This window comes from Lampetra planeri, chromosome 48, assembly GCF_965212315.1.
Source record: "Lampetra planeri chromosome 48, kcLamPlan1.2.h2, whole genome shotgun sequence".
Lineage (NCBI taxonomy): Eukaryota > Metazoa > Chordata > Hyperoartia > Petromyzontiformes > Petromyzontidae > Lampetra > Lampetra planeri.
In genome coordinates this window covers 1,872,472-1,896,248 of record NC_136154.1, presented here as the reverse complement: position 1 = coordinate 1,896,248, position 23,777 = coordinate 1,872,472, and the positions used below count along the sequence as shown (strand labels likewise).

The 23,777-nt window shown below is 49.7% G+C and overlaps 1 protein-coding gene across 2 annotated transcripts; it reads right to left on the bottom strand.

The window, feature by feature from the left end:
* Positions 1 to 3,750: 3,750 nt before the first annotated feature.
* On the bottom strand, positions 3,751 to 16,159 carry LOC144733832 (sorbitol dehydrogenase-like). Of its 2 annotated transcripts, XM_078615839.1 has the most exons (11): positions 15,922 to 16,049; positions 12,836 to 12,878; positions 12,544 to 12,577; positions 12,000 to 12,164; positions 10,369 to 10,528; positions 9,523 to 9,641; positions 9,131 to 9,196; positions 8,609 to 8,805; positions 6,694 to 6,815; positions 5,886 to 6,057; positions 3,751 to 4,354 (listed from the first exon to the last, which is right to left on the bottom strand). In XM_078615839.1, the coding sequence occupies exons 3-10, from the start codon at positions 12,563 to 12,565 to the stop codon at positions 5,892 to 5,894; spliced, it is 1,017 nt and encodes a 338-aa protein (XP_078471965.1). In that variant the 5' UTR covers positions 12,566 to 12,577; positions 12,836 to 12,878; positions 15,922 to 16,049; the 3' UTR covers positions 3,751 to 4,354; positions 5,886 to 5,891. The 2 variants fall into 2 exon arrangements, with proteins under 2 accessions (XP_078471965.1, XP_078471964.1); XM_078615838.1 differs by lacking the exon at positions 12,836 to 12,878 and having other exon boundaries at positions 15,922 to 16,159.
* Between the last annotated feature and the right edge of the window lie 7,618 nt (positions 16,160 to 23,777).

Below are 23,777 nucleotides of genomic sequence, written 5' to 3'. Positions count from 1 at the left end.
TGAGTGTATGATGAGTGAATGGGTCAGTGGTTATGTGAGTGTATGATGTGTGAGTGAGTCAGTGTAAGATGAGTGAGTGTATCACGTGTCTGGCAGTGAGTCAGTGTAAGATGAGGGAGTGTATCACGGCATCCTCCCCGCCATCACGGCTACCAATGTCTATTGCCTGCATCTGTCTCAGCCTGCCTGCAATGTTCCGTCCTGCCCAATGCCTTACGTCCTGTATGTAACTGGTCTGTACTAACTGTCTGCAACCTGTCTGGCGGTGACAGCTTTGCGTGTTCTCCACTTGTTGAACGGTTCGAACCCAGCGGCAGCCATGATTGTTACTGTGATTTTTATAATCATGACAATATTACGCTACGTCTGCTTCACGGTGGGCGTTAAAGATCCCTCCTGTTAGGACATTATTTGCCACTGTCCGGGGTCCAAGATTGCCAAATACAAAAATGACACCGCAAATTTCTAAAGTGGGATTATACAGAGCATCAATCATCGCTCCCTCCAGGCACACTGATGCCCCGGCTCACTTACAATTGAGACTTTGCTGGTCTCTGGAGTTCGCACCTGGTTAAACTAAATAAACCGTTGTCTGCTCATATACAGGGTGTTTAAAAAGATGGACCCAATTTCAAAGCAGTATATTTCACAATGGCAACATGTTACAAATACACAAAAAGTTACAAACGGTTTAATGAGCTATCAAGTTTTACTAACCATTTTATAAATGCTCTGTGCCCTCCACCTGCTGTACGAACAACATCGAGATAGTTAAATTCGTCCCAAACGCCTCTCAGTGTCTTCTTCCACTGAAGTCACCACTGCCGTGATTCTGTTTTTGAGGTCATCCAGATTAGTCGCTAATGGTGGCACAAAAACAGTCTTTGACGTATCCCCACAAGAAAAAGTCGCAGGGTGTGATGTCTGGGGATCTTGGGGGCCAGGAGTGTAGTGCCAAGTCTTGGGGTCCAGTGCGACCTATCCAACGTTGAGGCAGTGTGTCATTTAGAAAACGTCAAACGTGCAGGTGCCAATGTGGCAGTGATCCATCTTGCTGAAAAATGAAGTCATCGGAATCTTCATCAAGTTGTGGAAAGAGCCATTTCTACAGCATTTCGAGATATGCTTGCCCCGTAATTGTGTTTCCCTCGAAAAAAAAGGGCCATAAACCTTTCTTTGAGAAACAGCACAAAACACGTTCACTTTCGGGGAATTACGCTCATGCTCTACAGTTTCGTGTGGATTCTCTAATCCCCATATGCGCACATTGTGACGGTTAACTTTACCGCTTAGATGAAACGTTGCTTCAGCACTAAAAATCAAACGCGATAAGAAGCTGTCGCCCCTCCATGTTCTGTAACACCGCATAACAAAATTCTACATGCTTTCCTTTGTCACCTGCACGAAGAGCCTGTACCATTTGCAACCGGTATGGCCTCATGATTTAACGTCGCATTAACACATGCCAGACAGTCGTATGAGGAATCGCAAGTTCTCGGCTAGCACGACGAGTGGACTTCTGCGAACTACGCAGAAAACTCACTTGAATTCTGCTCACGTTTTCCTGAGGTGCATGGTCGCCCTGTACTCTTCCCCTTACATAAACAGCCTGTTTCCTCAAATTGTCGGTACCAACGACGAATGCTCTTTGACATTGGCGGATCAATGCCAAAACACCGTTGAAACGCATGCTGCACCACAATTATGGATTCAGTCTTGCTGAACTGCAGAACGCAAAACGCCTTGTGTTGTGGGGTCGCCATCTTGCGAATGACTGAGGCTAGGGGCTGTTTGTGCGCTGGTAGAGACATCTAGCGGTAATCATTTGAAACTCTATGCCCCACCCTTTCAAGTGGTAAGAGTTTCATTTATTGGCGGTTCGTGGTTGCAGAGTCATAACGATTTCAAATTGGGTTCATCTTTTTAAAACACCCTGTATTGTCTGCCTAATTAGGTCTCCGATGCACCTCTGGAAAGAGTGTTTATTATTAGTATAAATACGCGTATCAAGACTTTTTCAGGAGGGTCCTACGTTGTTGCAGTAGGGGGCGTAAATTCCAATTGAGTAATGTTTAGGTGGTTTTTCAATATTGGGATGCTTGGAAAATACCAGTGTACATTGTGTGGGTTTTTGGGTCTTTATTTGCTATGGGCAAAAAATCTTGAGAACCCGATGGAAACCCATGCAGAACAGGGGGAGAACTTTCAAACGCTAGTGTCGCGTGAGTCTGCAACCTGCGTTGTCGAGGCTGTGCCTCTCCTATGCGGCACCTTCACCTGGACCGCACCGCCCTGGTTGTGTCCTCCCACGCGGCACGTGTAGCTAAAGGTGAAAGTCAAGAAGCGGGGGCGTGAGCGGCAGGACAATGTGATGCGTTTGACAGAACGCTCACACGGCTTCACGAGGACGTCCACCGACATCCTGCATGGCTTTCCCGTCGTGAGTGCGCTCCCTCCCCCACCCCTGCCTCCGGCCCCCCACCCCCCCACCCTCCACTTCTCAATGCCGAATCGACGCAAAAACGTGAGAAATGCAGCAATGGCAGGTCAAAATATTCCCCTCCAGTGCCCGATTAGTGCGGCGAAGATGCTCGCAAGAGACGGATAAGTATCATTTGCGGGCTGTTTTAAGCCGGTCGGCCTTGTATGGCTGCAGGCCATAGGAAATCAAGTTATGGGCCGCATTCTGCCCAACGGCTGTAGGTTTTCCAATCTTATCTTGAATGTAACATTTGCACATGAGCATGTCGTTTTTCATACATTGTAAATAATCGATTCTTAAATGCATAATTCTGGTCCTGTATTGTGAGCGCACGCGTCATCTTCTTGTTGGACACGTGATGGGCGTTGACACGGCTCGTGTCTCCCGGCACAGGCGGGATCTTTGCTGTGGCAGGAGATGGGCCGGCGTTACAGACAGCTGGAGCCACTGGTGTGATGCTGGCGAGATGCTGATGAGACGCCTATGTGGCGTTGGTATGACACCAGTGAGACGTCAGTGTGATGCAGTGATGCCATTGAGACACAGGTGAGGTGCTGGTATCACGCTGGTCTGACGCTGTATAGACGCTGGTGTGACAACTGTGATGCTGGCAAGACGCTAGTGTAATGCTGAGTGACGCGGCACCGCGATTGAAATACCCCGTCGCAACACATCAGTAACGGGGGAGGGGGGGCGAATTTCACACCTTTGCAGAACTTTCGTTATTGCTGGTGTTTTTGCGCTATTCACGTGCATTGTAATTATCATTTATAGCCCTCGTAAACCCACTGCTGGACGAAGGCCTCCACATGCCATGTCTGTCATGAGGGCCATTTGCTCATTTCACCAGGCTGGTCATTCAGGGTGAATGAGGGCCCTAACCAGTTCAGATTTCACGCACCACTGATGTTAACCATGGCTAGGACTCAAACTCAGGTGCCTCTTGAATATATTTCACGGCAAGATGGAGGCCACATGTGCCAAGTTAAACATTGTATTTATTATCGCATGATTTTTCTCGCAATCGTATGGTTTGTTTGAGTGCCATGCACAGGTATCTACAATAATGGCTGTTTTTTTTAAACATCATCACTTGATCACTAATGCTCTGCTGTGACTGAATTTTTGGTTTGTAAAATGGAACAGATGAACAGATTATTTGGCAGTCTATTACAATGTTATTTGATCGATATGAAAATAATCATGGCACATATTTGTTTTGGGTTGTTGTGTGTGGCTCATTTGGAAAATACAATTTTATAATGCAATGCTTTGCGATTGCTTTTTATTAAATAGAAATGTCACGAATATTTTTTTTTACATTTGACGCTTGACATGATTTTGTAATCGAACTTCAGGATACTGTACATACAACTGTATTTAAGGATATAAAATAAATGAGGACTTTTTTCTTCACAATTAGACATTTTCACAAACGCGATAGCCAGTTTGGTATTTTAGAGTAATAATTACATTTCCTGTGTTAATTACCTCAGTTGAATTAGTCTGTGCACTTTGCTTTAAGTTGCATTAATACGGAGGTTAATTACACTCATCTGTCAATCACAGCAACTCCAACGCTTTGGTCTGTTATGGACACAACTTAAATAAAACGAGCGGCTATTGGGCAATAGGCTGCACATCCTTGGCTTTGAGACACGACTTTGAAACTTAATGGCACTGTGATATCACGAGCATAACACGCACTATGACGGCATGCCTTACTAATTTTAAAACTTGTGTCAAACAGAATCTATGACATACAAGCCCTGGTGTATGTATCTGTGCAAGAGGAGCTTTTGAATGTTGTGGCTTGTGTCTTCCTATAACATCTGCGGGTCCACTCTTGAGGAGACGGGGAATTTTGACGTTCTGTTGAACCAATGAGAAGGAACAGGAATGCCAACACGGAGGAGGATCCCGCCATGTGTAGAGGCTCGAGCAGCAGCAGCAGAGGCACTCAGCCAATGCTGTTACCTCAATCGCGTCGATTTTTCCCTCCACATTTAGAAGCACACGTTTCAATTATTTGCTGCTGTGAACTTCCACGTGATAAGCCACTTCTTTGAGCTATAAATTGTGGCCAGGTCGCTTCTGAAAAATAAGCTAATGGCTCCGTGAGATTAAAATAAGTTTAGTTTTTTTGTATATATTTTTAAGTTATTTGTTTACTTTGCCTATAATTTGCACTACTATCATGTTTTTGTATTATGTTGTTGTAACATTCTGACCTGCCCCCACTGGACATCTGTGGAAAAGAGCTTTATAGCTCATCAGATTGCTCGAGTATAAAAAAAAATATCTTCTGATTCTGATTAGCACCGATGCTCTCCTGACAAAACAACTTCTCCTTTGTGATACACATTTGGTAGTGATGCCCGTGTTACTTCTGGCAGTGCAGTGGTAACACTAGTGCCACGCAGCCAGAGGTGCCTGCGTTCCATTCCCAAGTCAGGTGCCTTTCCTTTTGTGGCGTTTGCATTCTCTCCCTCCTGTTCTGCATGGGGTTTTCCCAGTTTCTCTGGTTTCCTCCCACAGCTAAAAATTCGTAGGGCGTGTGAGAAAATGCACCACATATCATGGGTAAAAGACAACTGAAGCGACCTCAGAAGTAGCTCTGCGGGTATCATCTTTCAGATATTGTTCTTCAAAGTGGGGTGATGTTACAGCAGTGTTCTGTGAGCATTCCAATTTGAGGGTTGTCTCGAAAACACTCGATAACCCACATGCAGTAAGTCCTTGTTTAATGCGGTAGATGCGTTCCCCTTGAAGTTCCGTATTCAACAAAAACGCCTTAAGTGAAAACAAGTTCCCCATACATAATGTCATGATACATTGTGGCGAGATACGATGTATGCACACAGTGAGATGGCGGGACAAATAACGAAGGGTGCATGGCAGCATTACTGTATCACACCGCTCAGCTGCACAGATCAAGAGAGAAGCTTGTTGTTGACCAATCAGAAATTTCGTTATAACGGCACGCATTCCCTGTCAGAATGGGCTCACTTCCACATTGTGCAAAAACTGTTCCTCAATGGTAGAACCGTGCTCTTCTAATGCATTAGTGTGAACACGCAATAAGCGATGACTTGCGAGTTTCATCAGAACACTTTACAGTCCAACTTTGATAATTATTTGTTCTATCATCTTCGCACAGATGGCCACACGTTAATTGTGCTAACTCACTCCATCGTCCATTTAATCTGCCTCTGGACAAAAGTACACTTTCTGAACAATGAGTTTGTGTTTTTTTGACAATCCACAACATTCATGCCACATTTAGAAGACAAGCACATACAACAACAGGAGGTGATATGACAATGAGGGGATATGAAAGGTAATGTGACGATGTGGCTTGACAATGGGGTGGCATGAGTGACGATGAGGTGCATGGGGAGACCTGCGATTAGGGCTGCTCGTCGTCGGGGTCGCACTTGATCATGACTTTGATGCCCTCCCCTCGCCGTGTTACCTCGAACGCCTCGAGCGCCGAGGAGAGCGGGAAGCGGTGCGTGACGAGCGGCTGCACATCCACGTGCCGCGACGCCAACATGGCGATCGCCGTCGGCCACCTGCAACGCCGCACCAGAGACGAAGTCGTTTCAGGGGTCTCACCTGTGCCCATCTTGCTCGATTTTCACCCGGGCTGCGTTTACTGGGTTCGCACCCGTGTTGTGTTTACTGGTCTAACCTGTGCTGTGGTTATAAGTCTCACACCAATTTTTATTTTTATTTTACCAGGTAAGGCCCATTGAGCTATAAAGCTATTTTTCATAAGCGACCTGGCTATCACAAATGATAGCTCAACGAAGTGGCTAATCATGTGGATATTTATTGCAGCCAAATACTTTAAATACTCTAAACACCCTATGATCACAGCACACATGTGCTGTGGTTATAGGTCTCACACCTGTTCTGTAGTTCTTGCAATCATACATGTAGCTATCAGAATTGCAGCTGTTCTATGGCTATCGTTCTCACACCTGCGCTGGGATGACTTCCCCAAACTCCACTAAATTATCATCATTTTACTGCCACCCCCTGGAACGAAATTCTATCATTTGACACTGTTGGTGTTGCTCCCACTTGTTAACTAGCGGACGAGTCAGCAGAGGAATGACGCTGCCAACGAGAACGAATCAGGGTTCAGGGCTCTGGTGAGCAGCGACACACCGGCACCGCCGTCTCCGCCACCGCTGCGGGCTCACGTGTTGCAGTAGCGGAAGACGCCACGGATGTCGACCTCCCGCACGGCGGCGTTGAGGATGGGCAGGGTGATGGACGTGGGGCCCATACCCACCAGCACCAGGACTCCCCCGGAGCGCGTTGCCTGGCGTGGCACGCGCACACACATACATACGCATACATGCACACACACATACGCGTACATGCACACACAAAACAAAGATACCTCAACAGCCTTAACAAGTACTGTTAGGGAGCACCTATGAAGGCTGGCATGGTACACAAGGAGATGGGTGGCCAGCACCATGCCCGGCCGCCTTTGTCTCCCCAGTTGCGATGTTTACACACTGCACCAGGTACTCATTTGAGCCTGAGTCGGCCTAGGGGAGGCTCAGAAACGGCTCAGATAATCATCACTTCTTGGGCATGAGCAGGAATCGAACTCATGTCAATAGGTTTGTAACACAGCATGCCAAGCACTGCATTACTGCTCCCCACACTTGCATACATGCACACAAAGTACAATAACTGTCGTTAACCACTAAGTGGTGGTGATATCACCACGGGACTTGTGCCATGCTAGGTACACACATACACATGTATTGGAAAAGCATTCTTTGAAACAAATCTGTTGAGAATGGGGAAGGATGCCGCTGGGTTGTATGTTCACGTGTCAGCATGCCGGAGGGGAGAGGACGCTGGATCATGGGTTATGGAGTGACTTTCCCAGAAATTCCGGTTAATATATTGTTATGACCACATTTTACTCCACCGTTTCATTACTCATTAAATTAGATACCAATCAAACATCTAATAGTTGATGCATTCAACTACCGTATTCATGAAGCACTTTTTAAAAGAATTGGCAAAAAAGTTTTGCATCAAAGCTTTTGTTCATGTATGTACAGTATACAATATAATTAGATCATATATGCTTTGTAGATTTCACGTCAATTGGTCAACCATATATGTAAAATCATTCTGTCAATGGAAAGAAATCGGTATTATAATTGTCTACTATAATAATGGCAAGACTAAGACCAAATCTCCCAGAATGCACACAATCTTATCAGATCTTGGGAGCTAAGCAGGGTTGAGCCTAGATAGTTTGGATGGGCGACCACCATGCAAACCGGGATGTTATGTAGGCGGCTACGGGGCTACGTGGTTGTCAGCCAAGTGCCGAGAAGAGACGTCCAGACACGAGTAAGACAGGGAAGTTGTGAATTCGGTTGTGCCTATCAGTCGGTCACATTCACTCTTTGCTTTTGATGGTGACCATAGACCAGGCTTTTTAATTGAAGTGGCTGAAAACATCTTAGTCCTTTCCCGTTCCGAGACATCTGAAAGTTGCAGGGTGGGTATCCCGCTTACCACTGCATCTCGGAACACGCAAGCGGTTAGCATTAATTTTACTTAGAGAGGCGTAGTGCCGCTCTTTTTAAATGCATTGTACTCTATTCAATGCAGACAACTGCAGAGACAACAACGGCGCCAAACTGTGTCACACGCCCTCACGCATGGCCTTTTACTTCCTATTCTGTTCCGAATCCATTCCGTTTCGAATCCATTCCGTTCCGATGACGTAAACGTACGTAACCGGAACGGAAATTGGAAGAAAAATTGATGATATACACATACATTCGTCATCAGAATAGGAAAGGGTTAATATATATGCACCTCCATGTTCGCGGGTTGCACATCATTGTTAGATGCAGTTACAAGTTTAAGTTTGTGTTGTTTAACCAAATCATTAAATTACAGCAACAAAATATAAATCGGAAGAAAAAAACAACAATACTACCATGTGAGCAATCAAAAATATTCTGAATATAACTCGTAGTTAAATAAAAATTATATATTAAATTCCCTGCAGTGTTAATAGGCTCGTACAGGTTACCTCCCGGTTGATCACAGCGGACGTGCGGGCGAACTCACGTAGATGCTGGCCTGCACGCACGCCTCAGCGCCCGTGCACTCGATGGAGATCTCAGGTGGCGCACCGCCTAGGCACTCGGCGACGCGACGCGCCATGTCCTGCGGGCCGCCCAAGCAGGCCTCGCTGCCCGCCCCCGAATGGAGGACGAAGTCGGCTCCCAGCTCCCGCGCCTTCGCCAGACGCTCGCTCGACAGGTCTGCAAAAACGAAGTGCGGTTACCCACATACGTGCCGAAGAATTTCAACATACGTACGCACGAACCTCTCAACGCAGCGGATCGCAAACTGCGGTAAAGCCCTTTAGGGGAGGCCACGGGCTGCCGTGTGGGTCGTTACATAATACCTGTGGTGGTGACGACGGTAGTCGTAGTGATAATTGATGACTCAATGATGGTGATTGCTATGATGGTAAGAAGTGATGACAATGATAGTGATGAAGATGACAATTATGACAGTGGAAAGTATGATGATGGTTAAAGTGATGATGGTGGCTATTACGATTATGATGATGAAGCCATGTACCTGTGATGACCACCTTTGCCGCCCCCATCGCTTTGGCCACGAGGAGGCACACGAGCCCGATGGGACCTGAAGAATGTGGATCAAAGAGGTGACATCACTCCCCACGTCTCCACAATGTTTCGAATAAATAATACTGATTCCACAGTACCCTCATTCAGACTGCGTGAGGTGAGTTCGTGCAAGGTCAGGTGAGGTGTGATAAGGTTAGGTCAGTAACCAGATGAGGTGTGGTCAGGTAAGGTGAGAAACCAGGTGAGTAGTAACCAGATGAGACCAGGGGAAGTTATTGTCCAGATGAGGCAGGGTCAGATGAGCAACCAGTCACCAGGTGAGTAGTAAGCAGGTGAGGTGATACCAGGTGAAGTGCGGTCAGGTGGTAAGGGGTAGCCCACCTGCCCCACAGATGAAGACGTAGCTGCCCAGTGAGACGCCGGCGCGGCGGCACGCGTGGATGCCCACGGAGAGCGGCTCAATGAGGGCCCCCTCCTCATAGCTCACGTTGTCAGGAAGCCTGCACCGGACCAGCACCGCCGTCGCCATGGTTACTGGTGAACGCCCCGACACCCCTCCGCCAACCACCCTCCTCCGTAATCTAGTCCAGGCACAGGACTTCTCTCTCCTTCTGTCTCCGTCTCTCTACGAGGTGCATTCATTCTCAAGCCTCCTCATGCAATGTCACAATTAGACGCTCTGCAGTGTCGCAATGTGCTGTGATATAAGCTCAAAGAAACAGTGACACATAACAGTCCCACCCAGCACAAGACAATTCAAAGTGTTCCCTTGTTGTAAGCAGCATGGGGAAATGCTCTGCTTTTCCAGTTGAGCCAGTGGTGGATATTCCACATGACTCCAGCACAAAAGGTTTGAGGTGACCTAAGTGGAAGAGAAGTTGGCATCGCACATGGTAAGATGAACGATAGGCACATATGGATCCATATATTGATTACAATATATATTAACCCTCGCCACTGCAAAGCAAATTGTGCAGGCTGCATTGAATCATTCAAGGTTCATTCAAATTAATCATTGATATTATGAACCGATGTAGAATGTAGTCCCAACGCATTGAACAAAATCAGTACAAACGAGACGGTCAAAAGGACAGCAGAAAAAAAGGCTGTACATCTCAGATCCAACCACTGGCCCAAATTATAACAATCATTGGAGCCACTGGGAAGGCGGGGGGGGGGGCGTGGGGGTGAACGACTCCGACTCTGCTGAACACTGGGGGCGCTCACTTGTAGCAGAAGCTGGCACTGTGCGTGTAGTAGCGACACAGGCTGCCGTGGTCGGGAGGCGTCGCGCAGAAGAAGATGCTCGGGGAGAGGTTGTAGCGGCCGTTCTTGCAGAATTCATCGTTCTCGCGCGGCACGCCAGGCTCAATGGCCACCCGGTCCCCTGGGCACAAGCGTGACAAAGGCAACAATCCCCTGTATAGCCTTAACAGACTTTTTGGGGCAAGTGCTATGAGCGAGCACCTATGAAGGCCAGCACGGCACTCGAGGGGGTGGGTGGCCAGCACCACGCCCGTCCGCCTTTGTCTCCCGAGTGACGATGTTTACACATCGCACCAGGTACTCAATTGAAGCCGAGTCAACTTAGGGGAGGCCCAGGACCAGTTCAAATAATCCTCACTGATGTTTGCCATGAAGGAGAATCGAACTCGGGTTGCCGGGTTCGTAACATGCTAACAACTACACTACCGCTCCCATGAAGGGGTGGCCAGTACCACGCACAGCCGTTTTTGCCTCCCGAGTGTTGATGTTTACATACCACACCAGGCACCCATTTAAAGCTCCGTTGACTTCGGGGAAGCTCAAGACTAGTGCAGATATTCAACACTGATGTTGGCCATAAGCGGTAATCAAACTCAGGTGGCCAGGTTTGTAGCGCCGTACGCTAACGACCGCAATCCTGCTCTCCATGGACACACGCACACGTGCACATAGACATGCGCACACGGATGGACACGTGGACAAATGACGTTCAGAGCAGGCGATGGATGATGCAGGGTCAAGTCACACAGCAACTCCTAGCCTAACTATGATTCCCGACAATGATTCATTACAATTGTGGCAACCTTGTTACGAATGCATCTTGTGTCACGTGCGCTGGGCCCATTGTGAGCATTTTGTAAGAATGTCTCTGAACCGTTGGCGTGTTTTGTGCGTGTTTTGCGTGTATTTTTGCGTGTTGTGCATTCGAGCTCCATAAATGTCACGAGCTGTGAGCACGTTGTGTGCGGCGAGTGCGTCGCCCGTTTTTTTCACCCACACCGCGAGTCTTGTGGGCATCTTGAGCATGTCTTGAGCATTTCATTTACTCTCTGTATGACTCCTGCATGTTATGTATATTGTAAACATGACGAATGCATGTTGAACTTCTTTTGTACTGTATGTGGCCAACCATGCTTATGCAAGGTGCATGGGAAGGACAACAACTAATGCACAAAAAGTAGTTCAAAGATTTAAAAGGTCATAGCTCCAGTGGCTTCCTAATATCGGAAGCGTTCAAGATGGCCGCAGAATCGGATATGAAAACGTGCGATGCAGTGACCGTCTTCGTTCAATGGTTAGCCAAAAGCCGCTGCAGGAATAATATAAGCATAACGTAAGCGTATCCATATGTTGGGCGCGCATCGCGTGTTTTCCTCAAGGTGTGCCGCGAATCTCGTGCTTGTCACGTCGTCACACATTTGCCGCTATACTTTTGCATCTCGCGCAAGTTGCGTGGGCCAGGCAAATGTTCCCATCATGTGTCGCGTTCACATAACACGCTCCGCGAACGTTCTATCACAAGGAGTCTCGCGCGCGTCACGATCGTGCTGATAGTGCGCTGTGCGCGGTGTGGGCGCGTCCGTGCCGCAGACCAGGAACGAGATGGGTGACGCTGGCCCCCACGGCGCACACGGTGCCAGCCGCCTCGTGGCCCAGCACCATTGGCTCTCGAAGCACAAAGTCTCCAATGCGGCCGTGCTGCCAGTAGTGCACGTCCGAGCCGCAGATGCCCACCGAGTGCATCTTGAGCAACACCTCTGTTGGGGGGTCACATGGCACAAAGGTGCAGACACACCCACACCTTCACCTTTACTATCACCAACACCACAAAGACAAAGATCCCCCTGTAATTCTAGATTTGAAGCTTTCGTGACTACAAGGATTCATATTCTTAGGTTTTTTCGGTAAAATCACGTAGGTAAAAAATTAAAATAAAAAATTAATAAAAGTAAAATTTTAATTAAATAAAAATCACGTTTCGGAGGCAACACAAGATGGCGCTACCATTCAGATGTATGCCTTTGACATATCAAGGAATCACCGAGATGGCGGGGAAAGGATCATTCCCTAGATACCTCTCTACTTTTTCCACTGCTGGACGAATGGGTGGTTTCATGGTTGCGGTTCGGCTCTTACCGTTGGGGCCCGGCACAGGCATTTCCCGGTTCACCTGCGTACGCAGAGTCAAGGAAGGGAGAGTGTAACTGCAGCGGTGATGAACGCAGCCAGATTGTAAAATGCTCACACGCCTGTGGCTATGCTCTAACCACTATTCAATTCTGTACCCGATGAGAAAACCCCATCATAAATAGAAAACAACAGTGCAGGGAGGAAAAAAAACGTTTTAAATCATGCATGCCGACTCTTGCACTGATTAGTCCTGTTAAGGATGAAACCAGTCGACAGTTGTCTCTGTCTCAATGCTTACCTATTAGTTGGGTCACATTTTCTCGAATTGAATTCATGGTGATCTAAGACAAGAGGGCCACAATTCTGTTATTCAGTAACTGTTAATGATGTTTGCACCACGCATAAAATACTGGGTGCTGTGTAAAGCTTAAATGGTTGTAATAAGTCATTAATCTAGCCCACTCGGTTGACTGGAACAATCCATCAACGCAAACATAAACACATTCCTGCTGAGGGAGCTGGTAGGAACGTTGGGTTGCTCGGTCAATGGCCAGGGTTAACGGCGGCGTGGTGTATTCCGCAAATATGCCCGACTGTGAGGGCAGGCACAAGCTGGCGTGAGTAGGTTAAAAGTTGAGTTTTATAAGGGCACCACGGGGTGACCAGCCCCTCCCCACCCAGCCCCACCCTCCCACCCCCCCACCCAGCCCCACCCTCCTCACCCAGCCCTCAAGCCCCTCCCTACCCTCTCCACCCAGCCCCTCCCCACCCTCCCCTCCCCACCCAGCCCCACCCTCCCCACCCAGCCCCTCCCACCCCCTCCCTGCACGACGGACGGACACAATAATCCCCTGTGGGGGATTCTACCAGTATGACTACTCCTGGTCTGTGCCAACTCAAACTCGGCTACATTCACCCCGGTTCTGTCTATTGAGTACTTTGTTGAGCAATGATGAGTATTATATCACTATGTAACACCATTTTTTGTTCCTGGGTACTAAGTGTTATTTTTATTTATTGCTTATGCCTAAAAAGTATAGAAAGTGGCTATTATTCCCCACACACTTTGCTTTTGGAAATAACACTACCACTAACATTTTTTTTGTGTTACACAGTGTTATGTGTACTTGAATGTGCATACTCATTCACCAGTGGTCATTCACCTCCTTAACACTCTTCTTCCTCTTCTATCATTGTTACGGTTTCTCATGAAAGTCACTCCTTGATTCCTCCACCCCGCATGTTGAGGACACAGTCTACACCGTGCTGACACAGTGGCTGACACAGGTCATGGAGTTCAACCCCGACCCGAACGCCTGCTGTATATTTGGAGTTTGCGTGTCTCTCTCCCCATGGTTACGTGGATATTTATCCGGGTCCTCTGGTTTTTCCATCCACATTTAGAATCAACATCACGCGTTTGGAGTATTCGGCTGCTCGAAATTTACACGTGATAAGCCATCTTCGTTGAGCTATCACTTTGGCCTTACCTGGTAACAAATAAAGTTTAGTTTAGACTGATTGGACTTATCCATGCCATGTTCAACCACCAGACCCATCATTCATTATTTTTCCTCTTCATATTCTCATATGGCTTTTACTCATTCCCCATTCATTCAATTCATTCATCATCAAACTTAATTTGGAGCTTTCGTGACTGCAGGAATTATTATTTGGTTCTTTCGGTAAAGTCACGTATAAAGATAAAATAATAAATTAAATTAAATACTAGCATACGACGTTTCGATTGCAACACAAGCAATCATCATCAGGTATAAATTAAATAGGAACACAAATCTAGTATACTTAGAAATGCAATGTAATACAACAGAGAGTCGGATAACATAACAGATTACGTTCTTCCTGAGAATGCTAAATTTGAGAGAGAGATTAAAGACAGAACCAGAAACATAGACAGACATATAAGCAGACAGATATCACAGAGATATGTCTGTCTATGTTTCTGGTTCTGTGTTTAATCTCTCTCTCAAATTTAGCATTCTCAGGAAGAACGTAATCAACCAGATAGGATGTTGACTGTTATGTTATCCGACTCTCTGTTGTATTACATTACATTTCTAAGTATACTAGATTTGTGTTCCTATTTAATTTATACCTGATGATGATTGCTTGTGTTGCAATCGAAACGTCGTATGCTAGTATTTAATTTAATTTATTATTTTATCTTTATACGTGACTTTATCGAAAGAACCAAAGAATCATTCATCATCATTTACTGCCATCAATTTAACTTTTACCGAATTCACGCATCACAGATTTACCCCCATTGCTTCCTCGCATTTCTTGCATTCACCTCATCTCGACCATTATATTCATATGTACCATTATTAATTCCTTGGTTAAAGCGCTATACAAATCCCTTTAAGATGCACTCACCCACTCAACCATTCACCGACTCACTCACCCACTAATCACACTGCAGGTCACAAACACGTTTCTCTCTCTCTGCTTGTTCCCTCACACTGCTCCACTCTGGAATTCCCCCCCATCATTTATTTCTCCCAAGCTTTGCTCACAGAGACGTGTCAACGCTTGCATATTATTACTCGTGCTGTTTGTTGCTGGCCGCTTGACATTTTTGGCCCGTGCTCCGAAACTGTGACAACAAATACTGCCGCCCTGCATACTCAGTACATAATACTCAGTAGGGCGTCCCGAGGGACAGTCGCGGAAGACGCGAGGAGAAACAAGAGACTGTGAGCGGGAGACACTGAGACGATGCGAGTGAAACACAGATACGTGTAGACAAGACGGATATATGGGGAGAGAGAGTGAGACGCAGATAGACGGGAGACATGGAGAGAGAAACGAGATTACTCTATATGAAGAGAGACACGGAGACAGATACGAGTAAGAGAGACATACACAGAAAATATATATACAGTATACAGTACAGAGATAGAGAAACACACGGTGACCAAGACAGACAAGCAATGGGAGCGACTCGCACAAAGAGAATCAGTCCAGTTGACATTTACATAAACTGTTGGGGTATCCCTGTGCACGCATCTTTCGTGGGATTAGAATGCACTGAGTGACAGTACTTACAGTCTACAGACGCATCGTTTACATCAGCTGATCGCATGAACGTGCAACGCGGCAATACACAGAGCTCAAAAACACAACTCACCCCGCACGGCCCAGCCTACGCAGCCGTGGTTCAGCATCAACCAAACTTACACCACCGCTGCCCATCAACTTCAAACCCCCCGGGACCTCCCTCCCCGGGCCGGCCTGGCTCACTCTACCGGTGCAGGCGGCGCGAAACCGGCAGGGCGAGCAGCCTCAGCAAGCCGGCGGGGGATCTGAGAGTCTCCCCGTGCTCGAGTTTCTTACCAACCCTCGCTACGGCCAGTTACTCACCAGCCGGAGGTCTTTGGCCGCGTACACGACGACCGAGGTGTTGTTGAGAGCAGCCATCTCGTGGATGGTTGGAAATGGAGACGGTGTTGTTGGCAAGGGGAGCGTGAGTGTCCGTGGTGTTGATGCTGCTGCTATCCTGCAGGGGACACGAGTTTGGGAAATGCAGTTTTGTGGGTTCCCTATAGGGAGTGCTTGAAAGATCCTCCCTTCCTCTTTCCCCATCCCCCGTGGCAAAGGTCGTTTTGTCAACAAGCCCCTTAGTTTTAACTTGTGTCAGCGTTTATGAGTTTGTCATTAAACCGTGTTTACTTACACCGTGCCAGCCTCCCGTTACACAACATCCGACTGGACGTCTGTGAAAAAGAGCTTCAATATACATAAGTTCACTGGATGATGCATTCACCAATTACAACTGGGATGTTCCACGTTTGAAGCTCGATTTTCGTTCGACATTTGCAATATCATCCAAAAGACTTAAGGGGCCGTCCATAAATGACACACGGCGTCACAAAAAGTCAGACCCCCCCCTCAAATATGACGTTACAAAGCTGTGCCCCCCCACCCCCAAAAAGAAAACATGCTTCGAATCGCTTTAAACTATTGTCATTGTCGTGCGTATTTAATGTGGCGCTGCACTCTGATGTTGTAGGAGAAAACATTTATTAAAACGTATATTTAATTAAGTAGAATGTGTTGTTTACATTTATTTAAAGTTGCGCATTTTGATGTGACGTCAATTCTTTCACGCTACAATTACTTTTACTGTAAATCACATTATAAAAAAATGTGGGGGCCGACGCCCGCCTCCCCGCTCCCTGTGAGCGGGCGGGGCGCGACGTCCACCCCCTCCACTCCTCCCCATTCCTCCTCGTCGGCCGCCTCTCGCCGGGCCCCCGCCAATCGAGTGATCGCCCCCCCCCCCGCGCCAACGCCCTCTCAGAGGGACAGAGCTTATTGGCTGGCTCACCACCACCCAGGGTTATCTCGCACACGTCCACGTACACCACCACAAAAGCGAACGCAGTGGCGTGCACGCGCGCGCCTCTGCAGGCACGTATTTCCCACGCACGCGCGAAATCACGCGCGCCGCTACAGGCCCTCGTTTTACACAAAGGCTAGCGCTAATGAAAACGGCGGTATGAATATGCGCGCAAACCTCTGGGTGGTTAAGCCCTAAACCGCTTGCACACAAAGGCTAGCGCTAAAGGACTGCGCGAATTTGCGCACGCGCCTCGCCGTTAATGCTATTGCTGCTGCGTAAACGCGCGAGCGTTGGCGAGCGAGTTTAACACACCCCGCCCCCACCCTAATACTCGCGCAGCACGGCTGCTCGGACGCGGGCGCGTCAGCGGCCATCTATGTTTTAATACGCGCGCGCGCCTCGCAAACACACTCAAATTACCAACACCACGCTGAGGTTCCACCCACACACACAAATCACACTGCACCGATACTCTATTCTAAAGTTTATTAACGGCGCGTTTAAAGAAAAACCCTATATGGCCCGGAGCAAATATTGTACGAGCAGTGCCTAACCTATTACTACCCAATCCCTTATGTGTACCCCCACTCCATTACTCACCTCACAGACGCACTCACGGTGTCGCACGGACGCGGTAGGAGTCGGATAGACGGCGATCAGAGAGGGCTCTGCATTAGGGTCAACTCGTAGCGGCACTTGTTAGCGTCTCACGGATGTTGCGAGCAGCTGGGAGTCGGTCCAGATGGCTGAATGGCTGTAGAAGAAGTTCCTTTATCCTTCGGTATAGTCACGTAGGTAAATAAAATAATAAATAAAATAAAAGATACATATGAATAAAATGTTATTCATCTTTTATATTATGTATCATTTATTATTTATTATTTTATTGACCTACATGACTTTACCGAAAGAACCAAGAGTATGGATCCTTGCAGTCACGAAAACTTCAAATCTAGAAAGTTCCTTTATAATTTTTCGCTCCCCCCTTTTTTGCCCTGGGATTCCGAAAATTCAGGGTTATGTAACATCATCCTGCACAGCCAATCGGGCGCCTACCTTTCGATTTTCAAACGTTTCACGGCCGTTACCTAGGGCATTACGTCACCCCCCCCGCCCCGTCCATTGTCTCCGTGCCCGCATTCTTCACCCCTGACTCAGCCGGTAAACCCTGAGCGGCCGCATGGTCAGTGCGGACCACGAAATCCCTGCCATAAAGGTAGGGCCTGTAATACTGCACAAAGCAGACCATTGCCACCAGCTCCTGCCAAGTAACACAATACCGCTGCTCAGCCGGCGACAGGATGCAACTAGCATAGGCAATGACCATCTCGACTCCATTCTTCACCTGAGACAGGACAGCCCCTATACCCAGGTCACTAGCGTCTATGTTTGGGATGAAGGGCAGGGAGAAGTGAGGATAAGCCAAAGGGGGCACGTTGGAGAGGCGGTCACCTACTGTGACGAAAGCGACCTCCTCTTCCTCTCCCCTTTTGAACTTCTGGTTCTTAGCGGTCAATCCATGTGTAATATGAGGATATATCCGGCTCATTTACGTATCACAACTCGTCATGGTGATTGGCTCTGCCGGTCCTGGTTTACAGCCAATGGGGGGAAGCCTGGGGGCATGGCCCTGCCGTGATGGAAAGGTGACAGCTATAAGGATTGGTTCTGCTGGCTTTGGCCACAGCCAATGGGGAGATGAGTCAGGGGCGTGGTCCCGGGAGATGACGAGGGAGCCTGGAAGATTCCATGCAGGCTAACAAGGATTGGCGGAAACGTACCACGTGACCCGGGTATTAAAAAGGGGTGGAGACGAACGACACGTGGTCAGAACGGGAACAAACAGAGGGGGGAGCCACGCGGGAGCGGGGCTCCGAGTTGCCACGTGGCAGTGCGTCTCTCTCTCTATATCTGTCCCTTCACACTGCCTATCAGTAGCGTGGAGTAACTGTAAGATAAGTGGAATAAAAGACGAATTCCAGAAGTCGCCTCAACGAGCTTTATTACATTGGTGTCAGAAGTATCTTCTGAGACCGTTTGGACGATCCTTCAAGATGTCCAAGCACCTCAGGAAGAAGAACCCACCGGACCCTCCGTCGGAGGAAGAAGTTGAGGCGGACGAGGACGAACTGCTGGGAGCTGGAGAAGCGACAGCCTCGACGGCGGACGAGGGATGGCGGCTAATGGTGGAGCAGATCGAGTCGCTCCGCGCGATTTTGCTGAATCTGGTGACGGTGGTCGCATCTTCAGCGGCCCTTGGTCGGCCACGTGGGTTTCAGCCGAGTGCCAATGACCAGGAATTTTAGCGGGAATCGACATCCACCATTGCTCCTGCCGTGCGGGGAGAGGCCTCCATCTTGGGCAGGGTGGCTGCGATGGAGCCGCCGGACGCCATCTTGGGAGGGGCTGCTGCAAGGCGGCCACCGGATGCCATCCTGGGCGGGGCTGTCGCCACGCGGCCACCGGACGCCATTTTGATGGAGCCACGAAGAACGCGGGAAGCGGGAATGGAGACGCTCGGGGCGTCGGACATTCACCGCGGACATCGCCTTCCTCGAATCATGGAATTTATCGCCGGGGGCGATTGGAGTGCCTTCACGTGGCGCTTCGAGTCGGCCTTTAGATCCGTTCGATGGACGGAGGCGGAGGCACTGGAGGCGCTGCCCACGCTGCTGGATGACGTCTCCCTGGCGGTCTTCCGATCCATCCTGGCGACCAAGAAGAAGACGCTCCGTGATGCTTTCGCAGAAATGGCGGAGTTTTACGACCCGCCGATGGCGTCTACGAAAAAATGTATGTCACGTCGTCGAGGACCAGAGGAATCGCCCTTGGCCTACCGGGGGGCGTTGTTAGCTTTAGCCATGGCCGCCTACCCCGACTCATCGGCTGATCTCCTGGATCCTTTCATCCTTTCCCGAATGCTGGAGCTATCCCATGTCATTGCCGGTATGTGGCCACGAACCGCTCACGTCGCGTTGGGTGGCGCGCTGCTTGGACGCTAAGTTCAATTTGAAGAGATGGGATCAGATGGCGGCGTGGACGGGGAATCCCCAAATAGACGGTCCACAATTGGGGTGGTCTCCACGGCGAGTCGTCCACTGCTCCGATGACTCCGGCGACGACGACGAGGTGATGGCTGCTGTTCCTCGCTGGGTCCCGAGACGCCGGCGGCGCGACCAGCGTGATGATACGGGTCGACCACGTGCAGGGCCCGGAACGAGCGACCGCCGGGCGATGACGGCCACGTGCTTCAAGTGTGGCCGACGGGGCCATTTCGCCCGGGATTGCCGCTGCCGACCTCTGCCTTCTCAGCTCCCGTTGGGTCGGCATCCATCTCCTCCACCGGACGCGGATCCACGACACCCTCGGGCGAGTCGGCACAAATCGGACACCCGGCAGGTCTTGTCACATCACCCATCTACTCGTACACGTTTTTGCGCTCCAGACGGAAATTATTGTACACCTGTGTCGATGCCACACTCTACGACGCAATGGAAAAAATTGGCCCGTAGGGTGGTAGCTGCCGCGTCGGGCTCATCGACGGTACGGGGTACCATCGATGGGATCGATGTCCGTATTTTGGTGGACACAGGCACGTCTGCCACCATCATTTCTGATGTCATTTTTCATCTTCTGTCTATTCTCACGTCACGGGTCCGACCGGTTAATGGCGCGTGTGTTGCTGCTAATGGGGGTAGCATGGGTATTTTCGGACAAGTTGATGTGCACATTGCTATCGGGAATATTACCGCGGAGGGACCAGTGTTGATTTCTCACTCACTGGCCGTCCCATGCCTATTAGGCACCGATTTCTTGCGCCGCATGCCTATTAAGATACTTGTCGATCAAGGTTGCTTAGAAATGCCAGGGGGTCGTAGGATGTCGTTCCTGCCTTCCCTGCTGGGCCGTCCGCCCACTGGTAATGCAATTAACGCGATTGTTGCAGCCACGGTAGAGGTGCCGTCGGGCTCGCAAATGCTTATTTCGCTGCGTTACCGAAAGCCTTTGAATGCTGCGGATGGTGCGACGGGTGTGCTATTATCCCCATCGAATTCGGTGGCTAAATATTTTTCCCTGGTAGTGGCTCAAACTATCATTCGGCCGAGTCAGGCCCCGTTCATACAAGTGTAATAATCCTTCTTGAGACGGCTTCGGAATCAGTCCTCTTTATTTCCACTCCACAATACACTTTACTCACTCACTCTCCGTTGCTGGCAGACAACGGAGGACAGACTTCGCACTAAGTCCCCACCGCGCACGTGGCACCCAGAGCCCCCGTCCACGCGTGACCCTGCTCTTGTCAGTTTCCAGTCTGCTCTCGATCGTTCTCTCTCACTCTCTCTTAATCCCTTCGTCACGTGGTCCCCCCAGCCAATCGTTCATGGACAGCTTTGACCATTCTCGATGGTTCCCTGTCAATCCCGGGACCACGCCTCTCATCCTGCTCCCCATTAGCTGGGGCCCCGAATGGCTAGGCCAATCACTCCTGATGACATGCCGTGATCACGCCTGGGCCATGGTCCCTATCTCAACCCTTATTGGCTACAAGCAGGGCCGGCAAGCCAATCCCCACGTGAACCCTCTATGGCTGTTATTACATCACCCCCCCCCCCCCCCCCCCCGGTGAAAAAATTTAGCCGTCTCGGCTGGGAAAAGGGTGAAGAACCAATTCCGCAACATCTTATTAGGGCACCAAGGTGCGTTTAACAATTCGAGGGTGAACCGGCGTTCCCGCGCCTAACAACATTTAAAACAGTCACCCATAATTAAAAAAATCACGACATACATTAGGGCGCCCCTGCAGCGCAGTAACGACAGGGAAATCAGCGAAACGATCAAACGTTAACGAAACGGAAGAGATTTCGACCGCGTACGCAACGCGGGACCCTCTCCGCTCCCAGCGCAAGGTCGCTTTGCTTCCGGATGGACAGGAGGTGGCAGGCTCGAAGAAGAAGTAGGTTGTTGGTGCTTGGTCACGTCCAGGGCGGGCCCCGTTGGAGGGGGGGCAGCGGGGGCTTCCTCAGCCCTCAAAACCTGTTCATCTGCAGGAGGCACAACACAGTCCCCCCTGGGATCAACGGGCGTGTCAAGCGGCGTAGTCGGCCCGGCAGAACCCGGCAGGTCAGCTAGTGGGGATGAAGGACCGACACGCGCGTCAACATAGGGTTTAAATCGCGAGGAATGAACATACCACCGACGTTTTCCATATTGGACGCGGATACTTTGCGAGTTCCGAACATCTACTAGCGTCACAGGCCCCCGCCACGGCCTGTGCAGTTTAGGGGATGTGCCCGCCGGTACCTGGGGGCAGTGGAGCCACGCCAGGTCTCCCACTGACCAAGGCATGCGAGTATGCGATTGACACGCATACCGTTCGTTCCTTGCCTGAGCACGGGCCGTCGCACACCGGGCAGCCTCTCGCGCCTCCGTTACTCGTTCAAGCGAGTCACGCACGTGGTCAGGCAGGGAGCGGGACGGTTGTTTACTCGGCGTCCCCAGTTGCACATCGATGGGTGGAACATTTTCACGGCCATACATAAAAAAAAAATGGTGAGTAGCCCGTGGACATGTGCGGAACCATGTGGTATGCCGCTAAGACGCCTGGTATGTGCAGGTCCCAATCGGTTTGCTTGTCACTGACCGTGTGACAAAGCATAGCCGAAAGGGTACGGTTGAATCGTTCCACCATACCATCTGCTTGTGGATGGTATGGGGAGGTGCGAATTTTCTTTGTACCTAGCGCGTCACAAACTTCCCTAAGCAATTTAGAGGAGAAATTCCGCCCTTGATCTGTGAGCAGCCTCTCAGGTGCCCCCTTGTCCATGACATACCCGTTCAAGAAAGCGTCGGTGATGGACGCTGCCGTTTGGTCGGGCAGAGGCCAGGCCATCGGCCATCGAGAAAAATATTCCACCCCGACCAGAAGGTATTTATTGCCCCTAGCCGACGGGGGAAACGGCCCCAGAATGTCGAGAGCCACTAATTCGTTGATACGGGACACTTCAATGGAACGCAACGGTGGTACATAGTGGTTCCGAGGCGGCTTCCTCTTCGCACAATCATGGCACGAGCGGACAAAATCATTGATGTCTGCCATCATACCGGCCCAGAAAAAATCCTTTTGCATCGCGGCCACAGTCTTTTGGACGCCGAGGTGCATCAACTTATCAGCGTGCAGAGCACGGAGCAGGTCGTAGCGAAGCGAAGTAGGCACTACCAAGCGTGGTCGGTCAGACAACCCGTCGGTACACATTAACAATCCCGACTTACCCCGGAACATCTGCCACTTCCAGCCCGCCAATTGCGATTTCTGTTTCCCAACCAATTTACGTAGCGGAGACAGCGAGGCATCGGCCTCCTGCTCGCGCAACCAGACCGCGTGCGGCAGCCGTAAGGTATCATCGGTGTCCACCGACACCTGCTGCTCCTCCTCCTTCGCTTTCGCCCCTGCGTCGTCTTCATTCGCTATCGCCCCCATAACCGGGCAGGGCGACGTGGGCGGTGCCGCGCAGCGGTGCGTGCCCATCAGGCAAGTGCACGGAGGAACGGGCGGCAGCCTTGAGAGCGCATCAGCGTTCGCGTGACGGGCCCCCTTTCGGTATGTTATATCGAAGGAAAATTCCTGTAACGATTCCAACCACCGGGCCAATTGGCCTGACAGCTGATCCAATTTGAGGGTATATTGCAAAGCCGCATGATCAGTGCGGACCAGGAATTTCCGTCCATACAGGTACGGCCGGTACAATCGAACAAAATGGACAATTGCCAAAAGTTCCCGCCTTGTCACGCAATATCGCGTTTCCGCAGGGGATAGAACCCTGCTGCCGTACGCCACCACCCTCTCAACCCCGTCCTTGCGTTGCGACAAAACGGC